The sequence below is a fragment of the Saccostrea echinata genome, unplaced genomic scaffold, assembly GCF_033153115.1.
Source record: "Saccostrea echinata isolate AGI-Se365-2 ecotype Australia unplaced genomic scaffold, CSIRO_AGI_Sech_v1 ptg000002l, whole genome shotgun sequence".
NCBI classification, from domain to species: Eukaryota; Metazoa; Mollusca; class Bivalvia; order Ostreida; family Ostreidae; genus Saccostrea; species Saccostrea echinata.
This window is the reverse complement of record NW_026889751.1, coordinates 7,560,900-7,582,386: the sequence shown is the minus strand read 5'-3', so window position 1 is coordinate 7,582,386 and position 21,487 is coordinate 7,560,900. Positions and strand designations below refer to the sequence as shown.

The window sequence follows — 21,487 nt, the reverse complement described above, 5'->3', positions numbered from 1 at the left end:
CAATCAAATGTTATCAACAATGTTAAAATTTTTGAAAATTAGGCCAAACTTCAAGGTCATGGGGTTAAAAGCATAGTACATTTGGAAATGCTTGTCATGGGTAATGCACGTGTCAAATATGTATGCCCTATCTTTGCTCCTTCAAAAGTTAGCAGCGCTGATGAAATGTTTGAAAATTAGGTCAAACTTGAAGGTCGAGGTCACGAGGTCGAATATCATAGCACATTTGGAAAACACTTTGACACAGGTAATGCACTTGTCAAATATGAACGCCCTATCAAGAGTCATTCAAAAGTAATCATCAAAGTTAAACTTTTTGAAAATTAGGTCAAACATGAAGGTCGAGGGGTCAAAAATCATAGCATGCTCGGAAACATCTTGTCGAAAGTAATGCACATGTCAAATATGAAAGACCTATCTATTCTCAATCAAAAGTTAAAAGCAAATATAAAAATTTTGAAAAGTAGGTCAAACTTCAAAGTCAAGGTCACGGGGTCAAAAAATATAGTATATTTTAAAAGGTCTTGTCACAGGTAATGTACATTAATAATATGAAGGTCCTATCTTTTCTCATTCAAATTTTATAACCAATTAAAAGTAAAGTTAAAATTTTTGAAAGGTAGGTCAAACTTCAAGGTCAAGGGGTCAAAAATCATAGTGTATTTAAAAAGGTCTTGTCACAGGTAATGCACATGTCAAATAAGAAAGCTTATCTCTTCTCAATCTAAAGTTATAAGCAAAGAAAATATTTTTGAAAAGTAGATCGAACTTCAAGGTCACGGGGTCGAAAATCATAGTATATTTGGAAAGGTCTTGTTTCGCAAAAGCGGGGGACAATTAAATACATTAAATATTGAATTAATGATTATGGATCGTATGTTTCATTGATGATTGATGGAAGAGCCCCCCCCCCCCCCCCCGTTCAACATGCCTGTAAATATTGTCCCCTCACTTTTGCGAAATCAGGGACAATAAACAAGCAAACACAGAGAAATTTAGTCCTTTAGTAGTCTTATTGGTTGGGGTGCAATGATCTATGGTATATATTTTAACTAACTTGTCTTTCCGTCATACTACTTTTTGAATAAGTTCTAGTGCTTACGTTATAACCAAGGTTGATTTTTAAAAAAAACATTTGAGGTCTAGGTCCTGTAATCATGTATTCAGAAAGTCTTTGTCACATGTAATACTCATGTGAAAAAATATGAAAGTCCTGTCTCTCCTGGTGAAAAAGCTACGGCGAATGTTTAAAATTTTGAAAAATTGATAAAACTTCAAGGTCATGAGTTCGAAAATCATGAAGCATTCGGAAAGGTTTTAGCGCAAGTTATGCAAATTTTAGATATGAAAACCCCAATGCTATCTTTTGGTATTCAAAAGTTATGACAAGGTTTAAGTTTTTGTGACAGACCAATGAGAAAGTCCCCGTGCTTTTGCGAAATCAGGGGGACAAAAATGAATCGGTATTCTCTCATAAATGTAGCAGCAGTCCACGTGTTTATCACAGAGGTACATTGAATCTGGATTGAACCAGCCATCATTTACACATACTTGACTCCAATAAAGAAGTAATCGTTGATTGCAAAGGTAGAAACTGGGAGCCAAATTCCTAAAAGATATTTAAGGAGGGATCTATTTGTTGAGTGAAATACGAAAATAAACGAACAGCATTTTCGATAGAAACGAGATCTTTTTGCATGTATCAAGATACCTTAGCGTAGCAAATTATAGAGATAAATACACAACATAGGCAACAACAACAACAACACATTCTTCGTGGTTTGAATTGAAGGCAAAATGAGAAAAGTAGAGGTCAAGGTCAGGGAGAGGTTAAAAGTGCTGGGCTCAAACAATGACAGTCACCAAAAAAGAGTGTTCGTATGGTTAAAGGGAAAAACTGTTAGAATATAGATAGGAAATAGGCACATAAAACAGAGAGAAATTAAGGTCAAGGCCAGGGAGAGGTTAAAAGTGCTGGGCTCAAATAATGACAGTCACCAAAAAAATCTGTTCGTGTGGTTAAAGGGAAAAAACTATCAGAATATAGATAGGAAATACGGCATATAAAACAGAGAAAAAATTAAGGTCAAGGTCCTAAGAAAGGGCAAAATCCTCAGAAGTCAAATGGCCCTTTATTTTTGTTGTGACAATTGGGCGCTGCTTTAATTTAGCGTTTGCTAAGCAACGCATGAGAAAAGAACATCTTTCTGTAATTAAGGAGAAAGGGGGGGGGTGTTTTGTGGGCTGTGGTGGTTTGGCCCTACACTTGAGTCACCAGAATATAATTCATGTTTGTAATTTGAAAATGTTGAAAAGAATAGAAAATAGCTATCATTAGAATTCTGAAGTTGTTTCCCTTAGACAAGACATCGGCAGTATAAATAACACATTTTCGGCAGTCATCAAATTGATCATGAAATGAAGTGACAAGAATTTATATTTCCGTAGTAAGCATCTACTGCTTTTGAAGAAAAATGCAAGCGTTTGTAACCTGCTATTAAAACTGTCATTTTAGATCTCCGAAATTGTAATATTTAAAAAACAAGATGAAATATATTTGAGAAATACATATAAATTTGGTTGTTCCATGATGATAGATCACTCTGGTTTCTTTCGCCTTTTACTAAAGATTTCGATGGAGAGGAACATATATGAGGCGCCGTTTTGGTATTTATTGCTATTTAGTAATATCACCTATTCGAATAGGTGATATCACCTATACAAATAGGTGATATCACCTATTCGAATAAGTGATATAACTCATTCAAATTGAATAGGTGATATCATCTATTCGAATAGGTGATATCACTTAATCATTCGAAAGGTGATATCACCTATTGGAAATGAATAGGTGATATCATCTATTCGAATAGGTGATATCACCTATTCGAATAGGTGATATCACCTATTTGCATTTCTTACAACAATGAATAATGAATGCTGCCTTCCTCAAGACTATCTAGATTTCCATTGGAACCAAGCAAATTCGGGCTGCAACGTTTTCCCCTGTAATTGAGTCCGAGACATTTTAAATACCTTATGTTATCGACCCCTGTAAAGTTATATAAATTTTATTAATTATACCAAGCTGGGGTACAACAGAGTGGCATACCTTTCTCTCTTTATTATGTAAAGTGGGACATTTTCCGTATGGAACAGTTATTATGCATTTTTCACGAGATTTCCTATAGTATACATTATAGATAAGTGTAATGGATATAATTTGTGAGCAAAACAAACTACAAATTTTACTGGGGTGCTCAAAACTAAATGCGAAGCTCTAATCCATTGTCTCCAAGAACGGTAAGTTATAAAAACAAAAATGAAAGTAAATGATAATTAAGCCTATAGTCTTGAGAGCAGTTGTTACTTCATAAATAAGTTGAATAGGTGATATCACCTATTTGAATAAGTGATATCACCTTTTCAAAATGATTAAGTGATATCACCTATTCGAAAAGGTGATATCACCTATTTGAATTGGTGATATCACCTATTTAATTTGAATATTTAATTCGAATAAGTGATATCACCTTTTCAAAAGGAATAAGTGATATCACCTATTCGAATTGATATCACCTATTCAAATCAAATAGGTGATATCACTTATTCGAATAGGTGATATCACCTATTCAAATCAAATAGGTGATATCACTTATTCGAATAGGTGATATCACTAATTGAATAGGTGATATCACTAGTTGAATAGGTCACTTTTTGGCAGTAAATACAAAAACGGCGCCTCATAAACATAAATGAGTCTATAGAGTTACATTTTTAAAACCCTGTGTCAGTAGGGTTATATAATCAGAGAACATAATTAAACTGACCAAAAAACTTCATCAAATGATCGATCACTTTTAGTTATTTTAGTTAGTTTGTTTTCCGTATCATATATCACAGGTCACAATCTAATTTTTTTTATCTTGTGCTGTCACGTGTAATTGTGATTTTTCAGGAAGTTATAAGTAACTGATTTTGAATATCAAGGATATGTCGAAGTGATTGGGAAATCCTAACCACGTATTTCTTAAGTATTTTACCTTCGATAATTCGAACCCTAGGATATCTCGAAGTTTTTTCTCGGTCCCATCGAGTTCGAGATAACGAAGTTTGACTGTATATAGGGGTAACGAATGTCATTAGAATTTGCGTCTGCGTCGTAATTTCAATGTGATTCTTGATCAGGCATATGTAGATGAAGTAGTAAAAGATTAAAAAAATCACATTTAAAAAATAATTATAAAAACAAGAGGCCCATGGGCCACAATTGATGCCTTCTTCATTAGTAAAAAGTTTACAGACGGACAGAGAGGCGGACGCCAGACAAAATGTTATCAGAAAAGCTCAGCTGAACTTTCAGTTCAGGTGAGCTAAAACATTAAGGGGGTGCATCGTAGAAACAGAGTCATGTCCACAAGCACCTGTGATAGAGGGGTAACAAGTGTTATAATTTGCAGATTTTTCGCCTGTTTTCAAATTATCTGTAATCCAACCCCACTAGAAACATGAATGTTCGGACTTCTCTCGGTTTTGACTCATTATAATAAATGTACAATGATTACTGAGTATGTGGGAAGCATTTATTCACTATTCAATACAGATATAATAATGTTCTTGAAATAAATATGGATAGGAAAGTACTATTTCAGTACTTTCTCAGACTTGTATACATCACTTGAATTAAAAAAATCAATGTATAAAGAGGAATGAATATTTTAAAAACATAATTTTCTCATATCATATCACATTGTACGTAAATATAATGAGATTTAAGTATTGTTCAATACAAAGTATCAAGCAAAAACGTATATGTAGCCCATTGCAAGCTAATATTAAGATTTCAGAATGAGAATATATGAGCAATCACAGACAGCGATGTCTTATATGTGAAAAAAATTATCATTATATCATCAGAAACATTTCCTGTGGACAATGGATGGACCAGATTCGTCGTATTCCTGTTTGCTGATCCACATCTGTTGGAAGGTGGATAGAGAAGCAAGGATGGAACCACCGATCCAAACGGAGTATTTCCTCTCTGGTGGAGCAATTATTCGTACTTTCACTGAGCTCGGAGCTAACGCTGTAATTTCTTTCTGCATACGGTCAGCGATACCGGGATACATGGTTGAACCACCGGACAACACTGTGTTTGCGTACAAGTCTTTACGGATATCGACATCACATTTCATGATGCTGTTATATGTGGTTTCGTGAATACCAGAAGGTTCCAATCCCAGAAAAGCCGGCTGAAACAAAGCCTCTGGGCATCTGAATCGCTCGTTGCCAATGGTGATGACCTGACCATCAGGAAGTTCATAACTCTTTTCTATGGATGATGAAGACGCAGACGTTGTCATTTCCTGTTCGAAGTCCAGAGCAACATAGCACAGTTTCTCTTTAATGTCTCTAACAATTTCTCTTTCGGCCGTGTTTGTGAAAGAGTAACCACGCTCTGTGAGGATTTTCATGAGGTAATCTGTCAAATCACGACCAGCGAGATCTAATCGTGCGATGGCGTGGGGAAGTGCATAACCTTCATAGATGGGTACCGTGTGAGACACACCATCCCCAGAATCGAGAACGATTCCAGTTGTGCGACCAGCGCCATACAGTGAAAGCACGGCCTGGATTGAAACATACATGGCTGGAGAGTTGAAAGTTTCGAATAAGATCTGTGTCATTTTTTCTCTGTTAGCCTTAGGGTTGAGTGGGGCCTCGGTCAGGAGAACAGGGTGTTCTTCCGGGGCCACACGGAGTTCATTGTAAAATGTATGGTGCCAGATCTTCTCCATGTCGTCCCAGTTGGTGACGATGCCGTGTTCGATTGGATACTTGAGGGTGAGCATACCTCTTTTGCTCTGGGCCTCGTCTCCTACATACGTATCCTTCTGCCCCATACCCACCATGACACCCTGAACAGAAAATTCAAATTGATATATAGCCAAAGAAATATGATTGGGTACAATTTAAAACACGTTAGTTGAGGGCACCTGATCCCACCTCTATATTATGCCAGCCTAGAATTACTCATTCTAAATTAACACCGATTTACCTTGAATTTGCTATACATAAGCTGTTTTTGAATTCAGGAGAGAGTATTTGATATACACTTTAACAAATGGAAATAGTTTATTATATGATTGAATAATTTCTGTCTTTCTGATTGGCTGAGATCCAACAATATAGAAAAATACTATATTATATTCACCTGTACGTGACCTTCCAGGTGAATATAAGGATTTGTTTTCTCTACATTGGTGTAAAAATAGATCAGGAAATTCCAAATTGATACAAATAGTTTTGGAAAGCTATTTCACTTGCTACCGACTTCCACTCGGAGCTCCTCGGGTGGCTCGTACCTCGCACACTGTTTGTATGGAGCGTACCGGAGTCAGCCGAGGATAGCCGATTGACCGACTTCCACTCAGGTAAACATAACATTAGGGAATATAATTTGGGGTGATGCTTGTGGGGGTAGGGGTTGGAGACCTCCGTCCCCTCAAACTTAGCCAATGGTGCGAAGCTACCATCTGAGGGATTATGACTGAACGCCTCTAAGTCAGAATCTCGCCCACTTTTTTTTCTGAACGTAATTTTTTATTTTTAATTTAGACTAAAAATATTCATTGAAAGATGGTCCCCCACTAATGGACCTTAATTCCCAACCTCTAATCCCACCCCAACCCTAAAACAAAATTTGAAATTAAAAGAATTCACTTTTCATGGTGGCCAATCAAAGATTTTTTCAGCTGTCATTTTCTCGTGATAATGCCCCCTCCCCTTTCAAAATCTATTCTATAAATAAGCCTGACATAAATTTTTTTTCATGACAACTAAAGTAGATTTAAAAAATTACAAATTAATACGACTGGTAATGTTTATTTAACTCCGCTTCCCTCATTGCATTTAGATAGGACTTCAGCAAATGTAAACAAGTAAGGTGGCTTATTGAATAATGAGTTCGTATCATTTAATTATTGAATCATATAATAAAACAATTATTGCTATTTTTTTCAGTCAATACAATGATTTAGCCACCTTCGAAGTACAATATTCACCTCGCCCTTCAGGTTCGGTGAATATTGTACTCTTCAGGTGGCTAAATAACCTTATTGACCTAAAAAAACAGCAATAATTGTATATAAGTCATCATAGCTTCTTAATAAAACATTTAAAATCAGTGTGTACGTGTCTTTAAATCTTTAGCAATAGTGCAATAAAAAAGTTTGACCATTTAACACTTATAGTTACCGATATGTACAATACGATGTCTTAAAAATGAATAAAAGTCAACATAAGGAGTCATTATCTTACTTGATATCTTGGGCGTCCAATAATTGAGGGAAACACAGCCCTGGGAGCATCGTCTCCGGCGAATCCAGCTTTGCACATTCCAGACCCATTGTCAATTACTAAAGCTGCAATGTCGTCGTCAACCATTTTTACACCGTTTTAAGAATGTAGTTGCTTCAAATTTACTAGAAAGACTGTTCTATCCAATATCGGGTATAGTCCATTACTTATATATGTGCCACAACACCTGTTTCGTCAACAAGGTCCATATATGGGAGAGGACAATACCTAGGTTCTCGGAACTTCTGACCAATCCGTTTGACATATTGTTCATAAAATAAGTTAAAAAACCATATATGGAAATCAAAACAGGTATACCAGGCTTGCTGATACATTTACTTATCATAGCTATATACAGGATTTGTTGTCACTTCTAAAAGTAGACTATCAAAAGAGAAATATATTACTGACAAAATTCAATAATTCAAAGGGCGATTTTTTTTCTTCATTCTGTAATAATTCTAATATAGTATCAATTTTTGAACAGTTTATTCACAAGATATTTATATATTTACATATATATTTATTCTTTATTTTTCAAATAACCGTTCATACAAAGACTGTGTAAGTTCATTATCTCCAAATAAGGTAAGATTTAAAATGTGTCGATCGGCAGGTATTTTTAGAAATGACATTCACAGCAGTTGAGAAGTATGTACTACACCGCTGTCAAAGATCTAAAAATTAACATAAAGGTTATACAAATCTGATTTTTGGAAAGTATCAAAAATCTTTCGATTATAAATAGATATTCTATTTAATGATACGATTATCTGTTCCATAAGTTACAATTTACCTGATTACTGAAGCAGAGTAGCCTGCCCATTCCAAACTCGATTGTAATCAATATTTGTATACTTTGAACAATTTTTTTCTCTATGGATAGTCACTAGGTACCCCTAAATTATCATTTAAATTTTTCCCTATATAACTATATAAAAAAGGTCATATTTAAACTTAAGCACCAAAATTAAAATTCATTTCTTTTATAAATATTTATTTTTTAATCGTGTCAGTCGTCAATTGTGCTCATTTCTTGTAAGATAATTCTGCAGAAATTGTGAGTTTTAGTACAAAGATCATGTTCATCATTCTCCAACATATGATGATACTCTGCTGTAGAGAATATTTGATACTTACATTCACAGAATTTATATAATGTGCCCATTTTAATTAAAGTTTATAGATTAGTGCCAAGCCTCGGAATAATTTTTACGTAGAAAAGAAAATGCAACACAATAACAGATGGAAAAACAAGATGTGTTTGTGAAACACTGATGCCCCCGTATGGCAGCTTATGGCGAAGGTTAAAGTTTCTCAAATGCAAGTCAAAATCTAGGCCAAAAGATAAAAAATGTTAAATTTGAAAGCCCTAGCTGCAACTGTTCAAAAGTTACGGCCAAGGTTAAAGTTTTTCGAAAGTAGGTCAAACTCCTATGTCAAGGTCAAAGTGGTTGGTATCCAAAGGAAGGTCTTGTCACAAGGATTACATATGTGAAGTATGAAAGCCCTAGCACCAACCATTCAAAAATTATGGCCAAGGTTAAAGTTTTTCAAAAGTAGGTCAAACTCCAATGTCAAGGTCAAAGTGGTTGGTATTCAAAGGAAGGTGATGTCACAAGGATTACAAATGTGAAGTATGAAAGCCCTAGCACCAACCATTCAAAAGTTATGGCCAAGGTTAAAGTTTTTTAAAAGTAGGTCAAACTCCTAGGTCAAGGTCAAAGGATCAAAGAGGTTGATATCCAGGGAAAGGTCTTATCACAAGGAATACACATGTGAAGTTTGAAACCCCAAGCACCAACTGTTCAAAAGTTATGGCCAAGGTTAAAGTTTTTCAAAACTAGGTCAAACTCCAAGGTCAAGGTCAAAAGGTCAAAGTTGTTGGTATCCAACGGAAGGCCTTATCACAAAGAATACACATGTGAAGTTTGAAACCCCAAGCACCAACTGTTCAGAAGTTATGGCCAAGGTTAAAGTCTCATAAAATTTTGCAAAAGTGGGTCAAACTCCAAGGTCAAGGTCAAAAGGTAAAATATGATGGTACCCAAAGAAAGGTCTTGTCACAAGGAATACACATGTGAAATATGAAAGTCATAGCTCCAACCAATCAAAAGTTATGGGCAAGGTTAAAATTGACAACAGACAAACAGATAAACAGACAAACAGACAGACAGGACAAAAACAATATACCCCCAGGATCTTTCGATCCGGGGGCATAATAAGCTACTGGAATATCATGGGACAGATTAAACCTATCGATACATTTGCTCTTTACAACTTTATGAACTCAACATTTGAATGAAATGCTATACCTTTTTAACACCATTTGTTTAGGGGACGACCATTTGATTCTTAACGGAGGAAAAAAAAGAGACTGATATATTTTGGAAATAAATAATCTGTACATGTCTTCAAATGGTCAGAAAATAAATAATTTGTCCTTGTCTTGCCCCCCCCCCCCCCCCCGGCGTTTCGCATTTTCTGTTTTTTTTTCATTTTCCCTTCTTGTTAGACTTTTTCCATTGAAGCAGAAAAATAATCTGTGCCCGATCACCTTGGGAAAAATTAATCTGTACTTTACTGGGATGGAAAAATATATGCCCCCTCCGATTCAAATGGTCATCCCCAAATAGTTTTTAGTACTTAATATCCCAAATCATATACTCAAGAAGACCTAAATAGACAATTTTGCTAAACTGTAGATTAAATCTTTTGCCCATGTAAGAAAATCCTTTTGAAAGTGAAATCTAGTCTAGAGCTTATCAGTAAAATTATGCATTCAGTAAATTAAATGAAAGAACATACATAGGACAAAACATATTTCCTTTCAGGTTCACCAACTTATAAATTGTCCAGGAAATTTACTTAAAATACTGAGAGAGAGAGAGAGAGAGAGAGAGAGAGAGAGAGAGAGAGAGAATGAGAGAGAAGCTTAGGATCCCCAGATCTTCAAATGACCTCTCAATAATATTTCAAGTTTTTCAGAGAACACAAAATATTCAGAACTTAGAGATGTCTTAGAGATGAACTTGTCTCACAGGAGACTATCAGAGATCGATCTCTGCTTGAGAGAGTTCTAGGAGATTGATTTGAAAAGACTGGCCCAGTTATATCCTCCATTTTTCATAGTTCAAGGGCATTGTGCTCCGATTACTCTCCACAAATGGTTACCCAAATACGGACTTCTTGTGGATTTCTAAGATCATGAAGAGATCTACAAGTTTTATATGCACCACAGATTTTCTCAATGAAATAAAAGTGGTTAAAGGGCCTTTAAAGGTATTCATACATTTTAAGTATCTCTCCTCTGACCTTAGTAAAACTGAAATCCAAGTTTCTACTGCATAAAATTGATGTAAAAGTTTTTAAAAAATTTTATTGCTGGTAGAAATGACAAGCTTTTGACAGGTCTTATTAAGCATTCAATGTTACATCATACCTAGCTTTTGATGTTTTTAAAGTATATTAATAGAAAGGTACAATTCTGCATTTATCATATATGCATTCTATGTGTACTTGAGATATTCACATAAAAATATCAACTTGTTCCAGATACCAAACAAATATTCAGGATTGCTCTAACCAAAAAATTACAAAATTAATACGGGTATACATTAAAAAAATGATTGTATGTATCTTAACTTCTATCAAAATGTCATGTAAATCTCACATACACTGTGTAGTATTCCAAAATGTACACGTAGCAATGTATTTTCCATAATTATTTACATGTACAGTGGAATATCCAGTTCCTGAAAGCACTGCAAAAAGCTATTTTCTGAGGAAATAAATATGACTTTCATGTTTGCTTCTTTGGACAAAAAATGCTACATAATAATTTTATAATACCGGGTTTCTATAGCTGATCATAATTCAATATATCAGTAGTGCTTAATCAAGATTTATCAAAAATCTAAAAATCTTAGTCTGAGCTAATTACATACTGCAACCCAGCTATTATTTATATTTATTTACTCATTAGAGATAAGCCATATTTGCCAACACCTATCTAATGAAATATAGTTTCACAAATATTACAAACACAGCATTAATCAAAGACATTATTCTTAGCATACATAATTAAACATTGCTGATATACATGTACTAGCTGGTTTATAGTACACATATTTTAATTAAATACTTTTGCTATGAAAACAGGACTTTAAGGTAATACAAATTCAACAGTCATGAATTCCCTCATCAGACTATAAAATAAAACAGTGTAAACAGATTGTACAAGGGAGTTAACAATTGAGCACTACTGTATGATATGTCTAAGTACTAAATACAGCCTTTCTGGTCGATTCCATTGTTTCGTCTATGAAGTGTCGTTGTTATAGCTTGACATAGTGCCATTTGTTGACTGAAACAAAACATGAAAATAATTAAAGATTTTGAAATATACGAGAATTCACTTTCATAGTAATAAATGTAACTATATATTCTTACAATTATCTAAATATGGACAAAAAACGTACAAATTTCATGTCATAGCACTTTCTAAGGTTATTTCTGTAATTATCATGGAGTCAATTGTGTTTTCATTCTAACCTACCACTTTATTACTTTATACAATTTAACAGAGCTTTAAATTTACTTATTTATCTAATAAATCAAAAAGTCTTACTCTCGTCAGCTAATGGTTTTGCAGTTCCTAGTTGTGGTTGCTGGATAGATACAGAAAACATAATGTACAGTAACTATATAAACCATTATAAAGCTAAATCAGTTGATAAAGAAACATTCTAAAGTACTTTTTGCACTAAGTCAGTAAGGCTTTATCTAGAATCTTGTTTTCTAAATACAATAATTCACTAATACTTATACTTACATTGTCAATGATTTTCTTAGCATCTTCTGGTGAAATTTTGTATGGGCTACTGGCCACAGATGTGTTCTCACTGAAACGTTACAACAAAATAATGAGTTGCATTAAGAAACCCCCGAGAATCAATGAAAATTACCGCTATTAAAACAAAATCTTTCTAGTTCTCAATCTTCTGAAACATACAATATTTTTTAAAGACCCTTATCATGTTTGTAAACAAAAATTTCAAGAATACAATGTTAATTGATAAAACTTCTAAAAACATTGATTAATTTAAAAGAAAAAAAAAAAACACTGGTTATTTTGCAATTAAAATCCGGAATTTTCATCATATTTTAACAGCTCTTTATTTGGTTTAGTTTAAGGTAGAAGGCAAAGCTTGCCTTCATTATAAGATGAAGGTTGAAAAAAAAAATCAAGAAGAAGCAAGAACTTCATCACCAACATTTGTACTGTATTTTATAAACACTGTATAATAATTATTTGTAAATTCTGTCTTTTGTATTCCATTACTGTGTTACATAGTACCAGAACTTTTAATACATTGACTGTCCATTCTATATGATCCAGTCACTCAAGTGTAATGTACAACTAAGTACTCTTGGTATATTCACTACCACGCATCTGTCAAATACCACTTACCATGACAGACCGTTATTTTCACATTCTTTGCCAATTAATTTTTGCCACTGTTGATTACACTCTTTAACAACCTTCATGGCATACTCCTGTAAAAAAAAAAGTCCTTCAATCAAATTATTAACCTATATACACTTCACTGCAAGTTTTTTTTTTTTTTTTTTAGAAATCAGCAATATTTCTCACAGATTTATATTCAAGTACGTAACCTAGGCCTTTCAACTGCCGCTAGGGTTCGATGAAAAGAACGATAACCCATTACCGGAACTTGTTTAGAGCGGGTCCGAGGAAGCTAATTGTTTTCAAGGATGTCATGTTTTAGCATTTCCCAAGTGTTCCTTCACTGTCAGGGAAATCCAGTGGTTTTAAAATTTAGCTCAAATGTTCAACTTAATTATCATGTAGTTACCGACACTGTACAAAAAATATATAAGTGAAATTTTTAATAAAAATATAAGTGAAATCCATCCCCCTTCTTAATTTTGACCTGATTAAATTTTTATACTTGATCGTTCTTCTTCGTGCTTAGTGAAAAGAATAAAATAATTTATGGTTGCATTTAATTGTAGAAATACTTATCTTTATAGATGAAGCACAACAATGCACAAACAAAAAACATGGCATTATATTTTCTTCTTCATAACAACTGTTAGGGAGAGTTAAAAATCTTGAATATAGTCCGTTCCCCATTCATTGATCCCGTTATTCCAGGTATAGATTGAAGACATTCTCCTTGTTTTGGTCAACCCTTTTGTGTACCAAAGAATATAAGGAACCCTTTTGTGTACATAACAATACCAATTGAAGCAGCCTATATGTCATTCCTATAAATGATAACTCAAAAATCGGCACTTTGTTGGTCATGTTTTACACTTGAGTTACCTGTCCTTAAAACACCACATCGTACAAATCAAATATTAATAATCATTTTTTTATGACTTAATTAAAGGTATCTATAGATTATAATCTTTTTTTGAGAATTCCACATACCTACAAATATATCTATCAATTGTTTTTTACCATACGTATAACTTGAAAAATTAGTTGAAAGGCCTACGTAACCTGAATAATGTTTACCAGTAAAAGTGGGAGAACTCTGTAAGATTTTCTCACAATGTTAAAAATATATATATATATATGCAAAATTTGTACAGAATTACATAGAAAACAAAACAAAGTCACATAATTAAGCACCAAAGAAAACTTACGATTTCTTGATATTTTAGGGATTTATTATATATGTCATTTCTCATCAGAATCAGTCAAAAAATCTATATCAATCCAGGCATCAAAATTTTGTTTGTGTTACATGTGTATGTATCCTTAAATCATGTATTATTATGTATATTAGAGAGGCAGTAAAATATGTTTAACCGTTAAATATGTACAGTATTTAGAGGGGGAACTATGACAATATTCCAAAAATTCAAAAAACAGAAGAAAGAGTAAAAATTGACCATAACATGATATCATTACAAATGCCAAAGCTTGTATTGTTATATTAGCTTGTCATCCTACATATAAATTTGGTAGCACAAAAGTTCAACAATGACATTAACACATGCTGGATTTTGTGTCACTGAAAAAACATATGTAGATTATAAATGTATGTTAATTATGTGTAACAGCATCTTCGCTAGCCAAGGGTTTCCAGTCCGAAATTTATTTTGGATCAGAAACCCTTGGATAGCGAAGATGGTGTAACAAAACACCTACAGTCAACTGTGTAAAAAATACGTATAAAAGGAACAGCGAATATCATTAATAAACAATATCTGATGATTGCCCCAAAATTGTAGACAATGTTTATAAGTTTGTAAACATTCAACTAATCGTTACCAATTTTTGTGTGAATATCATTTATTAAATGTCACTTAAAATAGTGAATTCTTAAAATAAATATCTTTCATAGTAATAATATTATGACGGTTTATAAGGCTGATTTAATGACAGTTCAACTCATCATTGATGAAAGAAAAGTGAGCAAGCTCACATACCCCACGCTTCCCCAAAACTTGATAATGCAACACATAATGAAATCCACGGTGCACTTAAAATACAAAGTATAATTCAAAAAGGGGAATACTTGCAAAAATCTTCTCATCAAAACTCCTTTCATTTAAGGACATTCAAATCTTATGAAATTATTTAAGGCAAAGCACTAATTTGATGTGTGTATGTGCATTTGTGTGTGTGTGTGTGTGGGGGGGGGGGGGGGATTTTTGTGTACTTCTATCCAAGATTTTTTGTAGGTGTGTGTTGAATCATTAATATTTTGATCTCAACATGAATAGGGGTCTTTTAAGGTCCAAAAATATTTCACATACAATTTCACTGTTAAAGCTGATTCCAGTGTATTTCCTTATTACGTGGCTGGAAAGTTTCTTCAATAATATCCAAAACTCTAAGGCCAACAAGAGGCCCAAGGGCCTTAATGGTCACCTGAGTATAATACAACAATTTAGAGGATCCATAGAGTATAAAATGAACTGAAAGGTGAAGCTTTGTTGCCCAAAAGCAAGAAAAATAGGGTGATCAGGATCAACAAAATAATTAGTCTAGTTTTCATTAACAGTTCATAAATTAGGTTCTAATCTGTTCCCCATTTATCACTATCACCATACAGTACATTAACAAATTATCAGTGATTCTGTACCATTTTAATTCCTTGATGAAATCTCTTACATTGGACTCTTTTGGTCTTTGATGAACATTGAATTAGACAAGTTATTTTTGTCTCATTTTTTATTTATCTATTACTTACAAGTCTACCTAATCATTTAAACTATAAAAGTACTTTATGTATTATACAATAAATAATCTTGCATACTTCTCCTATTCTATTAACCTTTCAAGTACATTATTTACAGTGATTAATTATCAAAAGTAAATGGCAAAGGGGAGGAAAACTCCCCTCAGTTGAAAACAAATTAATAGAGCCCTGGCCAGGACCAGAACACTTGACCAAATGGTCCAGATGTTCAAAAATCTTTATTAAAACTTTTACTCTTTTTGCCTCTGATATGACCAGGTGCAGAGAAGATTTTCCAAAAAAAAATAATGCATTTTTACTACAGATTCACTATATTATCAATAGACCCCCCCCCCCCCCCCCTCTCCCTAGCACCAGAACCCCTGACCTTGGGGCCATGAATTTCACGATTTTGGTAGAGTAACCCTTGCTTATCATAACTATGTATTCAATTTGTTTCAATAATACCCAGGAGTAGAGAAGAAGATTTTCAAAGAAATAATGCATTTTCACTATATGATCTATATAGCCCTACCCTAGCACCAGAACCCCTGACCCTGGGGCCATGAATTTCACAATTTTGGTAGAGTCACCCTTGCTTATCATAACTATGTATTCAATTTGTTTCAATAATACCCAGGAGTAGAGAAGAAGATTTTTCAAAGAAATAATGCACTTTCACTATATGATCTATATAGCCCCGGCCTAACACCAGAACGCCGGACCCTGGGGCCATGAATATCACAATTTTGGTAGAGTCTCCCTTGCTTATCATAACTATATATTCAATTTGTTTCAATTATACCCAGGAGTAGAGAAGAAGATTTTTCAAAGAAATAATGCACTTTCACTATATCTTCTATATAGCCCCGCCCTAGCACCAGAATCCCTGACCCTGGGACCATGAATTTCACAATTTTTGAAAAAGTATCCTTGTGCACCATTACTATGCACTTAGGTTGTTTAAATAATACCCAGGAGCAGAGAAGAAGATTTTCAAAGAATTAATGCATTTTCACTATATAATCAATAGAGCCCCGCCCTACCACCAGAACCCCTGACCCAGGGGCCATGAAATTCTCAATTTTGGAAAAGGCATCAATGCTTATCATAAACATGCACTTAGTTTGTTTATATAATATCCAGGAGTAGAGAAGAAGATTTTCAAAGAATTAATGCATTTTCACTATATAATCAATAGAGCCCTGCCCTACCACCAGAACCCCTGACCCAGGGGCCATGAAATTCACAATTTTGAAAAAGGCATCAATGCTTATCATAACCATGCACTTAGTTTGTTTATATAATATCCAGGAGCAGAGAAGAAGATTTTCAAAGAATTAATGCATTTTCACTATATAATCAATAGAGCCCTGCTCTACCACCAGAACCCCTAACCCTGGGGCCATGAATTTCACAATTTTGGAAAAATCATCCTTGTGCACTATTATCATGCACTTAGTTTGTTTAAATAATACCCAGGAGCAGAGAAGAAGACTTTCAAAGAATTAATGCATTTTCACTATGTAATCAATAGAGCCCCGCCCTTACACCAGAACCCCCAACCCTGGGGCCATGAATTTCACAATTTTGGAAAAGGCATCATTGCTTGTCATAATCATGCACTTAGTTTGTTTAAATAATACCCAGGAGAAGAGAAGAAGATTTTCAAAGAAATAATGCACTTTCACTATATGATCTATATAGCCCCACCCTAGCACCAGAACCCCTGACCCTGGGGCCATGAATTTCACGATTTAGGTAGAGGGCCCAATGCTTATTACAATCATGCAAACAGTTTGACTGCTTGATGTCCAGGAGTAAAGAAGAAGATTTTTAAAGATTGCATCAATTTTGGTGGTTTTAGCCCCACCCCTGGGGCCCCAGGGGGGCAGGGACCATGAAATTCACAATTTTTGTTCCCCTTCACCCAAAGATGCTATATGCCCAAATTGGTTGAAATTGGTTGAGCGGTTCTAGAGAAGAAGTTGAAAATGTTCAAAAGTTAACGCACGACGACAGACAAAAACGGATAGCAATAGGTCACCTGAGTGACTCGGGTGACCTAAAAATAATGGAATCGTAATTTCCTGGCAATATGCACAACTACACACTGTGTCCTAAATATCTGCAAAGTTTGACGAAATTCTGTGCAACGGTTTACGAGGAGTTGCGCTGACAAACTGTTCATCTCTATATTTAAGATATGGCCAAAAATCTAAGTTGAAAAGTGCCTAGATTCCCAGAAAAATAAAGGAATCAGAATTTCCTGGCAATTTGCACATCTACACACTGTGCTCTAAATAACTACATTTAGTTTGACGAAATTCTGTGCAGCAGTTTAAGAGGAGTTGTGCTGACAAACTGCTCATCTCTATATTCAGTATATGGCCAAAAATCTAAGTTGAAAAATGTGGAAATTCCTAGAAAAATAAGGGAATCGTAATTTCCTGGCGATATACACAACTACACACTGTGTCCTATATATCTACAAAGTTTGACGAAATTCTGTGCAGCGGTTTAAGTAAGAGGAGTTGCGCCGACAAAAAACAGGGCTGACAGACTGACTGACTGCCGTACGGAAGGGTAAAAAACATTATACACCCCGCAACTTGTTGCGTGGGGTATAAAAATAGAAAGGCCTTAGAAGTAATGATTGTCAATTTCAGAGGAGGAATGTTAGGAGGAAAGTTATGTGTCTTGTTACACTACAAGTATTTTCTGTCTTTTACATGTACAATGTTAGAAGAAATTTCAAGAACTGAGATTTAAATATGATCATGAAAGAAGGACAGTGGTGTATTTTAACATGTCCATGATTCAAGAGTGGTTTATCAGTGTATTTGGAAATCAATGAAAAATCCCATGAGACGTGTTGTGCACAAATGCCAGTATTTTTAAAAAGAATGATCATGTTTTAAGAAATGTCAAACGTTTGCTTTTGTGTGCCAGCTTACATTCATATGCTTTCTTTATTTTTATATTATTTTCTTATCAAATATGTTTTAACTATGAAACTTGAAATTCATGATCATTAAATGTTGCTTTTTATTATGATAAGAAAAAAAAAAAGACATGTTGGCAAAGAGAAACTAAATGATTGCCCTGTCTTCAACTTTTTGGGACAACCCTTCTAATTTTATGTAATACCAATTCATCTTCCATTTCTGAAGAAAATATCTAGCTACCTTATTTTTCGCTTCACCATTGAAAGCAAATTGATTTTCTGGTTTGCCATCTGGAATCTTGTAAATTCTAAACCATTCATAAGTTGCCTGAAAAAAAATTATGAAACTTCATAAAAGATTTCTACAACAATACTGATCAACATGGGGTTGTTCAAATTAAATATGGTTTTTGAGCCTATGTCAAACATTTACTATGAATCAAATACATTTCAAGACAGGCCTTATTTCATACATTTTCACCTATCAAAACTGTTAACAACAGGGGTTTGTATATAATGCAACCTTGTACACAAGAAGTATCTCTGATGAGACTGAAGCTCTACTGGGTTGTACTTATAATAGACTGGAGGGTGGGGGTTGAGGGGGATGCACAAAATTAAGTATCTTGATGTTTTTCTACATTTGACCAAAATTTAATTGAATCAAATCAAAACTATAGTAAAAAAAACCTTGAAAGATTTTCACACACATTTAGTAACTGTGGCAACACCTTTCATGGAAATAAAAAACAAGAGGCCCAAGGGCCTTAACGGTCACCTGAGTATAATACAACAATTTAGAGGATCCATAGAGTATAAAATGAACTGAAAGGTGAAGCTTTGTTGCCCAAAAGCAAGAAAAATAGGGTGATCAGGATTAACAAAATAATTAGTCTAGTATTCATTAACAGTTCATAAATTAGGTTCTAATCTGTTCCCTATTTATCACTCTCACCAGACAGTATATTAAGAAACTATCAGTGCTTCTGTACTCTTTTAATTCCTTGTGGAAATCTCTTACATTGGCCTGAGTAAGACTCTTGGTCTTTGATGAACATTTAAGGTACTGGTATTCCATCCCTAATAGCCTCAGATTCAATGAATTTGAATACATAACAGATGTGTACGGGTGGAATACTCAGTATATTTAGACATAATCTCCATTTATTACTATTAGCATGTAAGAATGGAAGTGTCCTAATTTATGACTTGACCTTTGTTGAAGAGTTATCTCCCTCTTTTTTTAAGTAATAAAAATCAATTTTAAAAAAATATACGGTAAAAAAATTGTTTTCAATTGTCATTCTATTTCTAATGATTTAATGGACCTTTCCACCACAGTAGTTATTGATATTCTTATTATCTGAATTTTTATTTTAAAAAAATCACTTGTCTCCATAGACTTCAATGCAATTTCTATTAATTAAATACTGCTCAGTTAATTACGTTTTTGAAACTTTCACTTGGTAAATCCTTTTTTATTGTAAAGTTCTTTGAATTAATATCAGAGTATTATATACGTGATTGATATTTAAGGATAGAGAATTAGTTCCTATTAGGGATGGAAAACCTTAATAAGACAAGTCTACCTGATCATTAAAACTATGAAAGTACTTTTTGTATTATACAATAAAAATTCTTGCATAATTCTCTTATTCTATTAACCTTTCGAGTACATTATTTACAGTGATTAATTATCACAAGTAAATGGCAAAGGGGAATAACTCCTCTCAGTAGAATACAAATTAATAGAGCCCTGGTCTGGACTAGAACACTTGACCAAATGGTCTTGATGTTCAAAAATCTGGTAAAAATATGCTTCCTTATTAAAACTTTTACTCTTTTTGCCTCTGATATGCCCAGGTGCAGAGAAGATTTTTAAAGCATTAATGCATTTTCACTATATAATAAATAGAGTCCCGCCCTAACATCAGAATCTCTGATCCAGGGGTCATGAAATTCACAAATTTGGAAAAGGCATCCTTGCTTATCATAACCATGTATTTGTTTAAATAATACCCAGGAGAAGAGAAGAAGCTTTTCAAAGAAATAATGCACTTTCACTATATGATCTATATAGCCCCGCCCTAGCACCAGAACCCCTGACCCTGGGGCCATGAATTTCACAATTTTGGTAGAGTCACTCTTGCTCATCATAACTATGTATTCGATTTGTTTCAATAATACCCAGGAGTAGAGAAGAAGATTTTCAAAGAAATAATGCACTTTCACTATATGATCTATATAGCCCCGCCCTAGCACCAGAACCCCTGACCCTGGGGCTATGAATTTCACAATTTTGGTAGAGTTACTCTTGCTTATCATAACTATGTTTTCAATTTGTTTCAATAATACCCAGGAGTAGAGAAGAAGATTTTCAAAGAAATAATGCACTTTCATTATATAATCAAAAGAGCCCCACCCTAGCACAAGAACCCCTGACCCAGGGGCCATGAATTTCACAATTTTGGTAGAGTCACTCTTGCTTATCATAACTATGTATTCAATTTGTTTCAATAATACCCAGGAGTAGAGAAGAAGATTTTCAAAGAAATAATGCACTTTCACTATATGATCTATATAGCCCCGCCCTAGCACCAGAACCCCTCAACCCCGGGGCTATGAATTTCATAATTTTGGTAGAGTTACTCTTGCTTATCATAACTATGTATTCAATTTGTTTCAATAATACCCAGGAGTAGAGAAGAAGATTTTCAAAGAAATAATGCACTTTCACTATATCTTCTATATAGCCCCGCCCTAACACCAGAACCCCTCACCCTGGGGCCATGAATTTCACAATTTTGGTAGAGTCACCCTTGCTCATCATAACTATGTATTCAATTTGTTTCAATAATACCCAGGAGTAGAGAAGAAGATTTTCAAAGAAATAATGCACTTTCACTATATGATCTATATAGCCCCGCCCTAGCACCAGAACCCCTGACCCTGGGGCTAT

At 34.2% G+C, this 21,487-nt stretch overlaps 2 protein-coding genes across 2 annotated transcripts in view; both read right to left on the bottom strand.

The window, feature by feature from the left end:
• Nucleotides 1–4,875: 4,875 nt before the first annotated feature.
• Nucleotides 4,876–7,447, bottom strand: LOC133206377 (actin, cytoplasmic-like). The gene is made up of 2 exons (XM_061342329.1): nucleotides 7,321–7,447; nucleotides 4,876–5,918 (listed from the first exon to the last, which is right to left on the bottom strand). Exons 1-2 carry the CDS (start codon nucleotides 7,444–7,446, stop codon nucleotides 4,914–4,916), a joined length of 1,131 nt encoding a protein of 376 aa, XP_061198313.1. The 5' UTR covers nucleotide 7,447; the 3' UTR covers nucleotides 4,876–4,913.
• Nucleotides 7,448–10,718: 3,271 nt separating this feature from the next.
• The window catches only part of LOC133206365 (uncharacterized), a 33,333-nt gene continuing 22,564 nt past the window's right edge, over nucleotides 10,719–21,487 (bottom strand). The window contains exons 8-12 of the mRNA XM_061342320.1: nucleotides 18,770–18,856; nucleotides 12,833–12,918; nucleotides 12,194–12,263; nucleotides 11,990–12,029; nucleotides 10,719–11,725 (exon numbers count right to left, since the gene is read on the bottom strand). Of these exons, the coding sequence (XP_061198304.1) occupies nucleotides 11,697–11,725; nucleotides 11,990–12,029; nucleotides 12,194–12,263; nucleotides 12,833–12,918; nucleotides 18,770–18,856 (312 nt within the window). The 3' untranslated portion in view covers nucleotides 10,719–11,696. The remainder of the gene's footprint in view (nucleotides 11,726–11,989; nucleotides 12,030–12,193; nucleotides 12,264–12,832; nucleotides 12,919–18,769; nucleotides 18,857–21,487) is intronic.

Bases quoted from the DNA above. Each gene is read 5' to 3' on its own strand.
- LOC133206377 (XM_061342329.1), bottom strand. From the start codon at position 7,446: ATGGTTGACGACGACATTGCAGCTTTAGTAATTGACAATGGGTCTGGA. The intron at 5,919-7,320 runs GTAAGATAATGA...TTTTCTGTTCAG, and splicing joins TTGGACGCCCAAGATATCAA to GGTGTCATGGTGGGTATGGG.